General features: G+C 37.0%; 1 protein-coding gene across 4 annotated transcripts in view; it reads right to left on the minus strand.

Moving 5' to 3' along the window:
• Window positions 1-12887, minus strand: part of YTHDF3 (YTH N6-methyladenosine RNA binding protein F3) — a 136238-nt gene that overhangs the window by 103287 nt on the left and 20064 nt on the right. Inside the window, exon 5 of one of the 4 annotated variants that reach the window (XM_058443786.1) lies at window positions 3417-3665. The exons of the other annotated variants lie outside the window; for them this stretch is intronic. Within the exon in view, the coding sequence (XP_058299769.1) occupies window positions 3564-3665 (102 nt within the window). The 3' untranslated portion in view covers window positions 3417-3563. Of the gene's footprint in view, window positions 1-3416; window positions 3666-12887 lie in introns of those variants that run through there. 4 annotated transcript variants of the gene reach the window in all.

The raw sequence follows: 12887 nt of genomic DNA on the forward strand, positions 1-12887 counted from the left end.
AGGAATGCATATGCAATTCTATTTGGGATGCCAAACTTTGGGCTCTTTTTGATAAAATAAAAATAATTATTATATTCTAGACTGTTTTTCACATGCAGAATTGTTCACTAATAGCTTTTATAGCCTAGTTCTCTAATTGTAGATTTTCACTATGCTTTAATTCCCTCACGTTATTTCTAATTCAGCAAAAAGTACATCAAGCGTGTCAAATGCAGACAATACCAGAGTTGAATCATCTTTCAATAAATTCAGAACTTTCTGCCACAAACAGTGAAGTCAATTTCACTCAGAAATTAGAGTGCAATGTAAAGTTTGGTGAGGATTCTCTACAATGAAAATGATTAACTCAACATCTGGTAAGTTATATTTATTAACTAGAGATCAACAGTAAGTACAATTTTATGCATATAATGTTACTTATGCTAACTGTTAACAAAATGAAGGAACAGTAGTAAAATAAAGGTTTTACTGGCATTCACATAATTTCCTATGTAATTGAAACATAATGTAAATTTTTATTTATTTAGTTTTTATTCTAAATATAGAAACAAGGTCTGTGTTGGCCAGTGTGGTCTTGAACTCCTGGCCTCAAGCAATCCTCCCACCTCACTTTCCCAAAATCCTGGGATCACAGGCATGAGCCACCACACCTGGCTGTAAATCTCTATATAACACATGCAATGACTTAGATATTTCCCTTACTTTTTGCAATCCTTGTTTGACTGAAGGCTTAGATATTTCTAAAGTGACACTTCAATATATCTAATTTGTATGTAACTTCCTTAAAAACTTTAAAAATGATTCCTCAATACTATCAGACTTTAGCTCCTTGAAGACAGAAATTTCCTTAATGAGCTCTATCCCTTAAGTGTCTAGCATGTTCAAAAATGCCTGCTGAATAACAATTTCTTCAACTTGTGATTCATCTTTCCAACTTTATCTCTTTTTCTGTACTGCCTCCCCTTCCTAAGTTTTAGCTATTTTAGATTACTTCAACATATCACAATACCCTAGGCTCTGAATGCCTGTCTTGACTTTATTATGAAATCCTACATATTATAATTCAAGGCCAATCTTAAAAATTCACCTTGACACCTTGAGACTCCCAATCAAAACTGTATTTGCTAGAAATAAAGATAATATGTTTTAAATTGAGTAAGGCTTTAATCTAATTTTTCAGTTTACAAATAAAAATTTGAAGACCTGATAATCATAACAAACACTGCCAGACCACCAAAAATTCAAACCAGGTACCATGATTTGATATAACCATATGGTCCACCCATAAAAAGGTTCAAAAGAGTTGTGGCAGGCAGTACCACAATGGTCTCTGCATCCAGGTATTCACACCCTTATAAATTTCCTCCCCTCAGTGTGACCTGGACCCAATGAGTGAATTGCTTCTAATCAACAGAATTCAGCAGGGGTTCAATCCCCAGTATCTCAAATTAAAGAATAAGGAAAAAAAAAAAGAAAAGAAAAGAAAAGAAAAATGAAAGAAATTAAAAAATTAAATTTAAAAATAAAAATAAAATTAAAAGAAATTTAAGAAATTAAAAAAAAAAATTCAGCCGAGGCAACAGAGTGTCACTTCTGTAATTAAGTTACAAAGACTGTGACTTCTGTCCTGGTAGCTACTGCCTCCTCAGCTTACTCTATTGCCCTCTCAGCTTGCTTACTTTGATGAAGCAAGCCTCCTGTGGGCAAGTCCCTGTGGCAAGGAACACAGTATAGGCAGTCTCTGGCATACAGCCAACAGGAACTGAGGCTCTTAGTCCAACAACGCTTGAGAAACCGAATTCTGCCAACAACCATGAGTCTGGGCGCAGATTTTTCACCAGCAGAGTATTCACAATGAGACCTCAAGCCCAGCCTTGACTGCAGCCTTGTGAGAGGCCCTAAAGCTGAGGACCCAGACAAGCTGTGCCCAGATTTCTGACATGCAAAAACTGTAAACTGTATGTTTTAAGCCAATGAGTTTTGGAGAAATCTATTAGACAGTCATAAGTAACTGAGACAGCAATGCACAACAGACCAAACACTATCTCTACTCATTTAATACAACAAAGGCCAAAGTACAGAGAATGGAGCTGTGATATCTTTCCACAACTTCAACAGTATTCATGTGTGAGTAGGGTAAAATACCCAGCAGATTTTTATAAATTAAAAAAAATGTTCAAGCCATTCCAAGAAACAGGTAAAGTCAGTTAAGCACCTCAAATGACCCTTATGGAAGAATAACTCTTATCTTCAGTAACTACAGCTCTCTATTCATGAAAAAATATTCTTTCCTTGGACACACATCCCTTAAATTAAGAAACTGCATGTCACATTTAAAATAAACTATTAAACAGGAATAATTCAATAATTTAAATTATTTCTGGAAACATAAGATATTTCATATCCACCTAAGGTTAAATATATTGCTACTCAAGTTATCATGTATTTGCTGAAGAAAAAGAAACACAGCTGACCCTTCAACAACACTAGTGTGAACTGCAGGAGTCCACTTACAACGAATTATTTCAACGAAAGAGATAAAAAAAAAAAATGCAGTATTCAAGGGATGTAAAACATGCCTATATGGAGGGAGAAGCGACTGCGGAACTTGAGTATGTGCAGATTTTGGGTATTCGCAGGGGTCCTGGAACAATCCCCTGTATATACCAAGAAATGACTATAAATGAAATTCTGTCCAATTTATGACCTCACAATTATAGTATGGAAGAAGTATCTCCCAAAGATCTATGATTAACTTGATAAAGTTATCAGCATTGGAACATCACCACTATTAATAATCTGAGAAAAAATAAAAACAAATCAATATGTTAACTGAAGCACCCCCTTTCCAATTCTAACTCATAAAAAATATTTACCAAGTTCAGAATAGAGTACTACTACAGTAAAAACTCAATCATCTTGACTATTCAAAATATCAATGTTTTTATCAAGGAATTACTTAATCAAATGTTACATTATTTAATTAAATAATTTAATTAAATATGTTACATAAAAGTTTATTGTATCAAATATGTTACATCCTGGGCCCAACTTTACTTTCTAGAAAAACATTCTTCAAATTTTACAAAAGTAGATTTTATATATTAAATCTGTTTCTGTTAATTATAATCAACTTTTTCAGCAACAGAGAACTATAGCCACAGAAAAATTTACCAAAGGGTAATAGACTTCAATCCACTTTATTAAAAACTGCCAGGGAAATGTTTGCTGTTGTCATAGGTATAACTACTTTTGAAGTAATTTCTTCTATGTTAACACAAACTTGAGTACTCTGAGATAGACCTAACATCATCTCATCTCAAAGTTATTCCAAATATGAAAAAAACTGCATCAAGAACTAAAACTTAAATCTTCAGAAATGCCCAACTTGGCCAGGCACGGTGGCTCAAGTCTATAATCCCAGCACTTTGGAAGGCCAAGGTGGGCAGACGACCTGAGGTCAGGAGTTCAAGACCAGCCTGGCCAACATGGTGAAACCCTATCTCTACTAAAAATACAAAAATTAGCCGGGCGTGGTGGCGCACACCTGTAGTCCTGGCTGCTCAGGAGGCCGAGGCACGAGAATCGTTTGAATCCCGAAGGTGGAGACTGCAGTGAGCCCAGATTGTGCCACTGCACTCCAGCCTGGGCAACAGAGCAAGGCTCTGGAAAGAAAAAGAGAGGGGAGGGGAACGGGAAGGAAAGGAGAAAGGAAAAATGAAAGGAAAAGGAAAAGAAAGGAAAGGAAAGGAAAGGAAAAGAAAAGAAAAAGAGAAAAGAAATAAATGACCAACTATGTAACAGCATAAAGAACTAAAATACACAGAAAATTCTAGCAATTTTACTATAATTACGCCTTGCTTATTTCTGCATAAACTGTAGGGCTCCATCTCTTTATGGAGGAATAGGTAATGCCATGATTTGAAAGTTTATCTCAATGTTATAGGCAATTGAAAACTCTAATTATTCCTATGTGGAATTAAAAGAGCAACTGAACCAAAAATAGTCTCGGATTATGTTTCCTAATTAATGAAGATTTACAAGAATGAAGGAATACAGGAGGATTTAAATGACTCACATTCACTACAACAATGGAAAAATTTCAAAAGAAAGAATCACCTCAATAGTCAAAAGTAGATACTGCTATGCAGATTATTTGAATTTATACTGGACAAATATACTCAGGATTTTTATTAGTTTTCTTTTCCCTTCTATTATTCAGTTCCTCTGAGGGGTTGCCATTATAAATTTAAACAGCATACTAATACAAAAATTGCTTATCAATTCAGATGCTATCAATTCCCATTGTACATAATGAGTAATTTACCATATCACAGTGAATATGGTATATCCCACTTCTCCCGTACTACAAGTCACACTATTTTTAATTATTCCAGTGGCTGTGCTTATGATTTGAAACAATATGCTTAAGGTACTGTTCCTTGATATATCTTTAAACAATTATGTTGCTGTCAGAAAGATCAGAAAATAAGTGATTTACTCTTCTTTAAACTCTTCCCATTCCATCTCATAACATTCTGTTCTAAATATAATTAAATCTTTTATATCCTACTGTCCATTTCTACATATGAAAAAAACCAATAGCATTTTATGTAACTTCAATGATCAAGTAACACAGCGATTACACCTATAAAGAAGAAAAAATCCTACAGACATTCATACTTTGCAAATGGGAAGAGATTCTTCAAAGCATTTCCACTTTTAACAAATGTCTACTTAAAACCTACCGTGTGCTAGGCATTTTTCTAGGTGCTAGGGATTCAGCAGAGAGCAAAGCCAATCCTGCTCTTTCAAAGGTTATCTTCCAATACGACAAAGGCTATCTAGAAATTTTATTTCTTTTTAACTTCCTTCAATTCTCCAAGGTCAGTGGTTCCCAACCAAGGGCCCACATTGTCCGGTGTGAAGGACCATAATGCCAATTAAGTAGGCAGGATGAGATGGCCAAAAGTTCTGATCCTCTATAAACAATGTCAACCTGTGTGACATAAAATGCACATAGGGTCCCTGCTGAGAGATATTTGTTCTAGTATAACCAAGTGCTATGGGTTGTTGTTCTTTGTTGAATTATTTTTCATTCTGCTGAAACATTTTAAGTATGGTTTTCATGAACAGTACGTGGCTAAGCTCTTTTAAGTCTACATTTCTTTTACTCCCTCGACCCTCCAATCCACCTCACTGATATAACTAAACATTCATCTTTACAGGTATAATACCATAAACCACTCCTCTCCACCCCTCTCAACCCAAATATAAGATTTTAAATTTGAGTATCCAGGGTTATAGAATTCTGATGACAGTCTGATTCTCCTTTCTTCGTAGGTAATTTGTCTTTTACTCAGGAAGCTTTTAAGATTTTGTCTTTGTCCTTTATTATTCTTTTCCTTTTTTTTTTTTTATGAGACGGAGTCTTGCTCTGTCGCCCAGGATGGAGTGCAGTGGCGCCATCTTAGCTCACTGCAACTTCCGCCTCCTGGTTTCAAGTGATTCTCCTACCTCAGCCTCCTGAGTAGCTGGGATTACAAGTGCCTGCCAGCACACTTCACTAATTTTTATATCTTTAGTAGAGACAGGGTTTCACCATGTTGGCCAGGCTCGTCTCAAACTCCTGACCTCAAGTGATCCTCCCGCCTCAGCCTCCCAAAGTGCTGTGATTACAGGCGTTGAGCCACCATGCCCAGTCTTTTTTTTTTTTTTTAAGAGACAGACTTCTGTCACCCAAACTGGAGTTCAGTGGCGCAATCACAGCTAAGTGCAGCCTCAACTTCCCGGGCTCAAGCAATACTCCAAACTCAGCCTCCCAAGTAGCTGGGAATACTGGCACTTGCCACCACACTTGGCTAATTTTTAAATTTTTTGTAAAGGCCAGGTGTGGTGACTCATGCCTGTAATCCCAGAACTTTGAGAGGCCGAGGCGGGCACAGCGCTTGAGTCTGTAAGTTCTAAACCAACCTGGACAACATGGCAAAATCCTGTCTCTACTAAACAAGGAAAAATTAGATGGGCATGGTGGCGCATACCTGTAGTCACAGGTACTTGGGAGACTGAGGTGGAGGAATCACCTGAGCCTGGGAAGTCGAGGCTGCAGTGAACTTATGATCACACCACTGCACTGCAGCCTGGGCAATGGGAGTGAGACCCTGACACACACACACACACACACACACACACACACACACACACACACACACACACGTAAATACAGGGTCTCACTATGTTGCCCAGGGTAGTCTTGAACTCCTGGGCTCATGTATTCCTCCCATTCCATCTGAAAATATTTATCTGTTTTCGTTAATCATTCCTCCTTTTGATTATTGTTTCCTGTATTCTTTTAACACTCTTTTAGACAAATACTGGAGCACCTCTCTTTCCATCACATCTTTCCCGTTCTGTATTTTCATCTCTATTGCTGCACATTTGAAATTTTTCTCTAATCTGAAGTTTCAGATCATCAACTGGATCTAAAACATGACATTTTATTAATCTGGTTACTCAGATTTTTAAATTCTGATAATTATGTTTCTAATTTCCAATAACGCTTTCTGGTTTTCTGTTCTTTTTTACACAGGAATCCTTCCTAACAATACAAATTACAATTTTGTTTTGTATTTTTAATTATCTTCCACTCCCGGAATTACTACTTCTTTTAATGGCGTATTGGTTATTCATTCATCAAGCTTGATTTTACTCAAATATATCAAAATTATGTTTTTAAATGTAAAACAAATACTAACTAGCATGGATTTCTCCTACAATTTGAAGCTTCACCAATACCCTTCACTCTAAAATAGAGGGCCTGACATTTCAAGTTTTATATAAGCAGACAGGATATGACAGGTTGGCTCCTCCACAGGAAGAGCCTTGTTGGCTGGCAAGGCAAGCTGAGGAACTCCTGTTGCCAAAATAATCAGTCAATAAAAAATATCTAGCAATGACAAGAGATGAAATTAGGTTTTTAAAGTCCTTGTTTGTTGTCATAATCAAGCTCAAGAATTTAAAGAAAAACATGAACATAGGAAGGAAATGAAAGATACAGTAACTATAGACCTCAATGTAAATTTTAGTTAAAATCTCCCCAAACTTGGGGAAGGCAGGTTAGTATAACCCTTTTAAACTTATTATTCAAAACTGTTGTAACAAGTTAGATCCTTTACCTGATCCTAGACTGGATTTGCTACTAGAAGAAAGCAATAAGCAATTCCATGATCATCTGACAGAATATTATGGTTATGCAAGATAATACCCTTATTCTTTCCTATAGGAAAAAAACACTACAGTTTTTTGGGAGAAAATTATCTCAAGTGGTTCAAAAGAACCATAAAGCAGATGGGGAAGCATGTTAATAATAAGTGAATCTGGATAAAAGGTATGAATGTTTCACATATTCTTATTCCCCCCCAAATTTATATTTTTTTTACTTTTATTGTTTTTTGAGACAGAGTTTCGTTCTTGTTGCCCAAGCTGGAGTGCAATGGCACAAACTCGCCTCACTGCAACCTCCGCCTACTGGGTTCAAGTGATTCTCCTGCCTCAGCCTCCTGAGTAGATGGGATTACAGGTGTGTGCCACCACGCCCAGCTAATTTTTTTTATTTTTAGTAGAAAAGAGGTTTCACCATGTTAGCCAGGCTGATCTCGAACCCCTGACCTCAGGTGATCCACCCGCATTGGCCTCCCAAAATGCTGGGATTACAGGCGTGAGCCACCATGCCCGGCCTCTCCCAAAAAGTTTATTTACAACCAAAAAGATGAAGCAAAAGTATAGTTACCAATACTTTTGCATGTAACTACAGTTTAACTATTCTATTATACTGTCTTGGCACCAATATATTTGGCCATTTTCCTAGTGATGGACATTTGAACTGCTGCCATTTTTTTTTTGAAAAAAAAACTATTGATTGCTCCTAACATTCTTATACATGAAAGTTTCTACTAGGTATGTATCCCAGAAAACAACTGCTGAATTATAAAGTAGATTATGTTCAACTTTACAGGAAAATACAAAACTGCTTCTTCGAGTGGCTTTATCAATTTAGATTCTCATTTGCAACTGTGTAAGAGGTCTTGTTGATCTACAATCTTTCCAATACTTGATACTGTCAAACTTCTTAATTTTGCCAAATGAATGGATATAAAATATTCTCACTGTAGTCCTGACTCATATTCCCTCATTTTTAGTAAGCCTTTATATTCTTATCAGCTACATGTTTTTCCTCTCATTAAATGCCTATTCACATCTTTGACTATTTTTCTATTGGTTATCTTTTCTTAAATTAATTCACAGAATTTCTATATATATTCTTTTAAAAATATATTCGTTTATTTTAGAGATGGGTTCTCATTGTGCTACTCAGGCTGGTCTCAAACTCCTGGGATAAAGCAATCCTTCTGCCTCAGCCTCCTGGGTAGCTGTGAATACAGGCATGTACCACCACACTAGCTTATATACTCTTAATACAAATCTTTAGTCAGTTAAGTTCAAATTTCTTTTAGTCTTTTAAAAAACATGGCTGCTGTTGCTGCTTTTTTTGTTTTTTTAGACGGAGTCTAGCTCTGTCACCCAGGCTGGAAGTGGAGTGGTGCAATCCTGGCTTACTGCAATCCACCTCCCCGGTTCAACCAATTCTCCTGTCTCAGCCTCCCGAGTAGCTGGGACTACAGGCACGCACCACCATGCACGGCTAATTTTTGTATTTTTAGTAGAGACAGAGTTTCACCATGTTGGCCAGGCTGGTATCAAACTCCTGACTTCAAGCGATCCATGCGCCTGGGCCTCCCTCCCAAAGTGTTGGGATTACAGACGTGAGCCACCATGCCCAGCCAGGCCTCTTAAACTTTTTTAAAAGCATCTTTTGATGGACAGATTTTAATCTAATCAAATGTAGCAGTCTTTTGCAATTAGTGCTGCCTCCCCCAAGGTTGGGTTTAAGAAACCCAACCTTTACCGAAGGTTTCCAAGATATTCACTTGGTGATATAGTACATCCACATACCAGAAGCTTTGAGAAATTCCAGCTAAATACATGACAGATAAGGCCATATTAAAACTGGACACTAATAATGACTTACAGCTACTTTTATTGAAAAAAAAAATGCATAAGTAGTAAAGAAAATCTTAGCAAAATACCACTAATCTGTTCTTTTCAATGAAGTGAAGAAGGACCTAGAATAGACAGGCAACACATCCTTCCTTCAGCACTAAAATGACCGAAGTATTTGAAAGCAGCTATGCTGGGAAGTCCAAATGCAAGCACAAGCATATCAAAGAGAAAATCTACAAATGAAAATACAAATTCTGTCTACACAAGGCTAAAAGTACCAGGAAGAAAACTGGACAAAAACACATCGTACCCTATATGCTAACCAGCTAACAAGCAAGGAAAACTGGTTCCTAACACAGTGGTTTCAAACTTAAGGGTCAGTCAAATACCTAGCACAACCCATTATACTGGCTTTCCCTTTTAAATCTCCACAGGCTGGTGAATCGCTTAACTGGTAAAATCAATTTACAGCATGACTCTCCCATCTCCCCATTTGCAAAGAGAAAGGTATATGCAACTAGCACCATGCAATGAAAGAAATGGGGTGGGGAGGGTAAAACTACCCATTTTGAGACAAATAACTAAACTCAATGATCCTCTTACTGGTTCAATGACAAAACACAAAAAGCCCAAAGACAGTCCTGAAGCCTCTCTGCAACCACAAAGGAGATTACAAAATTATGAGTCCAGATGAGTGGCTGTCAGGGCTTAGGCATGGGGGAAGCATGGAAAAACAAAAGGCTAGTATATAAGGGAGGGTGTGGGGGATGACGAAACTGTTCTGTATCCTGATAGGGTGGTTACACAAATCTACATATGTTAAAATTCCTAGAGCTGTACACCCCCCCAAAAGTGAATTTTATTGTATGATTTAAAAATATACATATTTTAAGTATACATAAATTTTTATAGGAGCCTTATTTACATTACCCCCAAAAGGAAAACACCCCAAATATCCTTCAAAGGATGAATGGAACAGACACAATGGTCGTCCATCCATGTAATAGAAAACTACCTAGTAATAAAAAGGAACAAAGAATTGAGTTATACAACGACATAGATGAATTGCAAAGACAACCATGCTGAGTGAAAGATAAATGTCTTAAAAGATCATATAGTACATAATTTCAATTATGACAATATGGAAAATGTCTTATAGGGACAACCAATCAGTGATTCAGTAATGAGAGGGAGAGAGGGGGCTTGAGTATAAACTGGCAGGTCAAGGGAATTTACAATTTTATTATATTTAATATTTTTTAGAAGAAAAAAGATATAAAGTTTCTAAAAACAGTAAGTACAGAAAGCAGACATAAGTTTTAAACACAGTCCTTTGTGCTCAATAAAATCAAGATGAATTCTAGGATCAAGGGATTCCATTAGCAAAACAGAGTTAAGAGGGGGAGCTGAAATGTGATAACAGAAGCAAACAAATACTATCACTGAAGAATGCAAAACCTCACAAATCACAGAAACAGCACAAATCAAATACACATGAAAAGTAAGTGAGCAGGAAAATTCAAATCCTCCAAATGAAGAGAAAAAGAATAAAGAACCAACAGAACTCAAGGTCAAAGATTCAACATATTTGTTGACATTAACAGAAAAGAGAAAAGTGGCCTGCAGATAAAGGATTACAGAAAACAATATTCATATTGTACACATTTTCACATTTACATTCATAATGTAAAAATAAAGAAAAATCTTTTGTGCACACACCAAAAAAAACAGCTATTTACAAACAAAAAATGTAGGCTGGCCTCAGAATTTTCGATAATATAAAACCACGTAACTGTAAAGCAAGGCCTATACATAGCACTTTAAGTGAAAAGGCTGTTGACTAGAAAGAATTCTATACCCAGCTAAATGGTTGTTTACATATTCTGACCAAAGACATTTTATGGATCTAAAGGCTTACTAATAAATAATAAGTTAAATAAGGTTCAAAATAGAGCTGTCAAAGGTGGGTTAGGCATTAAAAAGGGTGGCAGCAACGTGACAAAAGAAAAACTTCAGCTGAATTAAATTTAAAGGAGATTAACTGAGCAAGGAATGTGATTCACGAATCACAGAGCCAGCCAGAGTAGGCTCTGACATTCCAGCGCAGCCCTGTGGTGGAATTTTTATAGACAGAAAAAGGAAAAGTGATATACAGAAAACAGAAGTGAGATAAACAGCTGGATTGGTTACAGGTTGGTATTTGCCTTATTTGAACAGTTGGCTACATTTGATTCAGCCAAAATTTAGTCTTTGGCACAAGAGTAGGCTGCGGTCTGTTTATACTTCCACTTGTTATAGTTCGCCATGTACAGAAAAACCTTTAGGCTGGACTTAAAATATGTAAGGAGGCAGCTTTAGGATAAACTTTATGTAACAAAACAATGAAACAATATAAGGGTAAAATTAAAGTTTAAATCACTGTTGTGTATATGGCTACAATATATATAATACAGCTACAATATATACCTGTCATTAAAAATTTCCTGAAACTACTACATAATATTAACATACCAAACACATTATAACAAAACTAGGATTAAATTTTCAAGTTTGGGGGGGAGGGGGGAGGATAGCCTTAGGAGATATACCTAATGCTAAATGATGAGTTAATGGGTGCAGCACACCAACATGGCACATGTATACATATGTAACAAACCTGCACGCTGTGTTCACGTACCCTAAAACTTAAAGTACAATAATAAAAAAATTTTCAAATCTGGTAGGAAAATAAAAAAAGACACAGAAGGGTAATTATCTCCTCATGGTGGGCAAAAGAAAAGTTGGTATTTCCTTGCCATGTATCCTTTGTCCTAAGCAATCTCATCCCACTTCCATGCTATTAACTGTTTAAGAACAAGGCCGGGCGCAAGGGCTCACGTCTGTAATCCCAGTACTTTGGGAGGCCGAGGCGGACAGACCACGAGGTCAGGAGATCCAGACCACCCTGGCTAACACAGTGAAACCCCGTCTCTACTAAAAATACAAAAAAAAAAAAATTAGCCGGGCACGGTGGTGGGCGCCTGTAGTCCCAGCTACTCGGGAGGCTGAGGCAGGAGAATGGCGTGAACCCAGGAGGCGGAGCTTGCAGTGAGCCCAGATTGCACCACTGCACTCCAGCCTGGGCGACAAAGCGAGACTCCATCTCAAAAAAAAAGAACAAAAGGTCCCCAAATCTGTGACTCTAACTGCCTCATCAGGTCCCCAAATCTGTGACATCTAACTGCCTAATCAGAGATTTTGCTGACTATATTTCTCAAAGGTATCTTAAAATCAGCACAATCTAAAAATGAAGTCTTAACTTGCATCCCACCTTTCATACCTCGAATCATTTCTCCCGATGCGCTACTTGTAATGGCAGTTATAATATGACCACTTTACTTAACTGCTAAACTGAAAGACTCAGTAGCTATTTCTGATCCCATTTCTCTCATTTCCCATATTTAAGTGGGAGAAAACACAATTATATTCAGCAATGCATCTAAAAGGTTCAGGAGAGCCTTAAAGTCATTTGTATTAATTACTCCAAAGCAAAGTTTCCAACAATCCAACACAGCAATCAACAACAAGCACCATAATCACCTGGATGTTTATACTTAAAAAGTACACTGCAAGTTCCTTTATCAAATATACCAAGGGATGGGTCTCGAGAATCTGCAATTTCAATAAACACCCCAATTAATATTTATGTGACTTAAGGTTTGGAAACTACTGCTCTAGGGTCATTATTCCAACACCTCCCCTCCGAGGAATGTTGAAGCACTTCCCTCTGCTGCACACAACCACAAAGACAAGATATTCAGCTTCATACACAGAAACAAATCACTGAT

This window comes from Hylobates moloch, unplaced genomic scaffold (assembly GCF_009828535.3).
Source record: "Hylobates moloch isolate HMO894 unplaced genomic scaffold, HMol_V3 SCAFFOLD_9, whole genome shotgun sequence".
Classification (NCBI taxonomy): Eukaryota; Metazoa; Chordata; class Mammalia; order Primates; family Hylobatidae; genus Hylobates; species Hylobates moloch.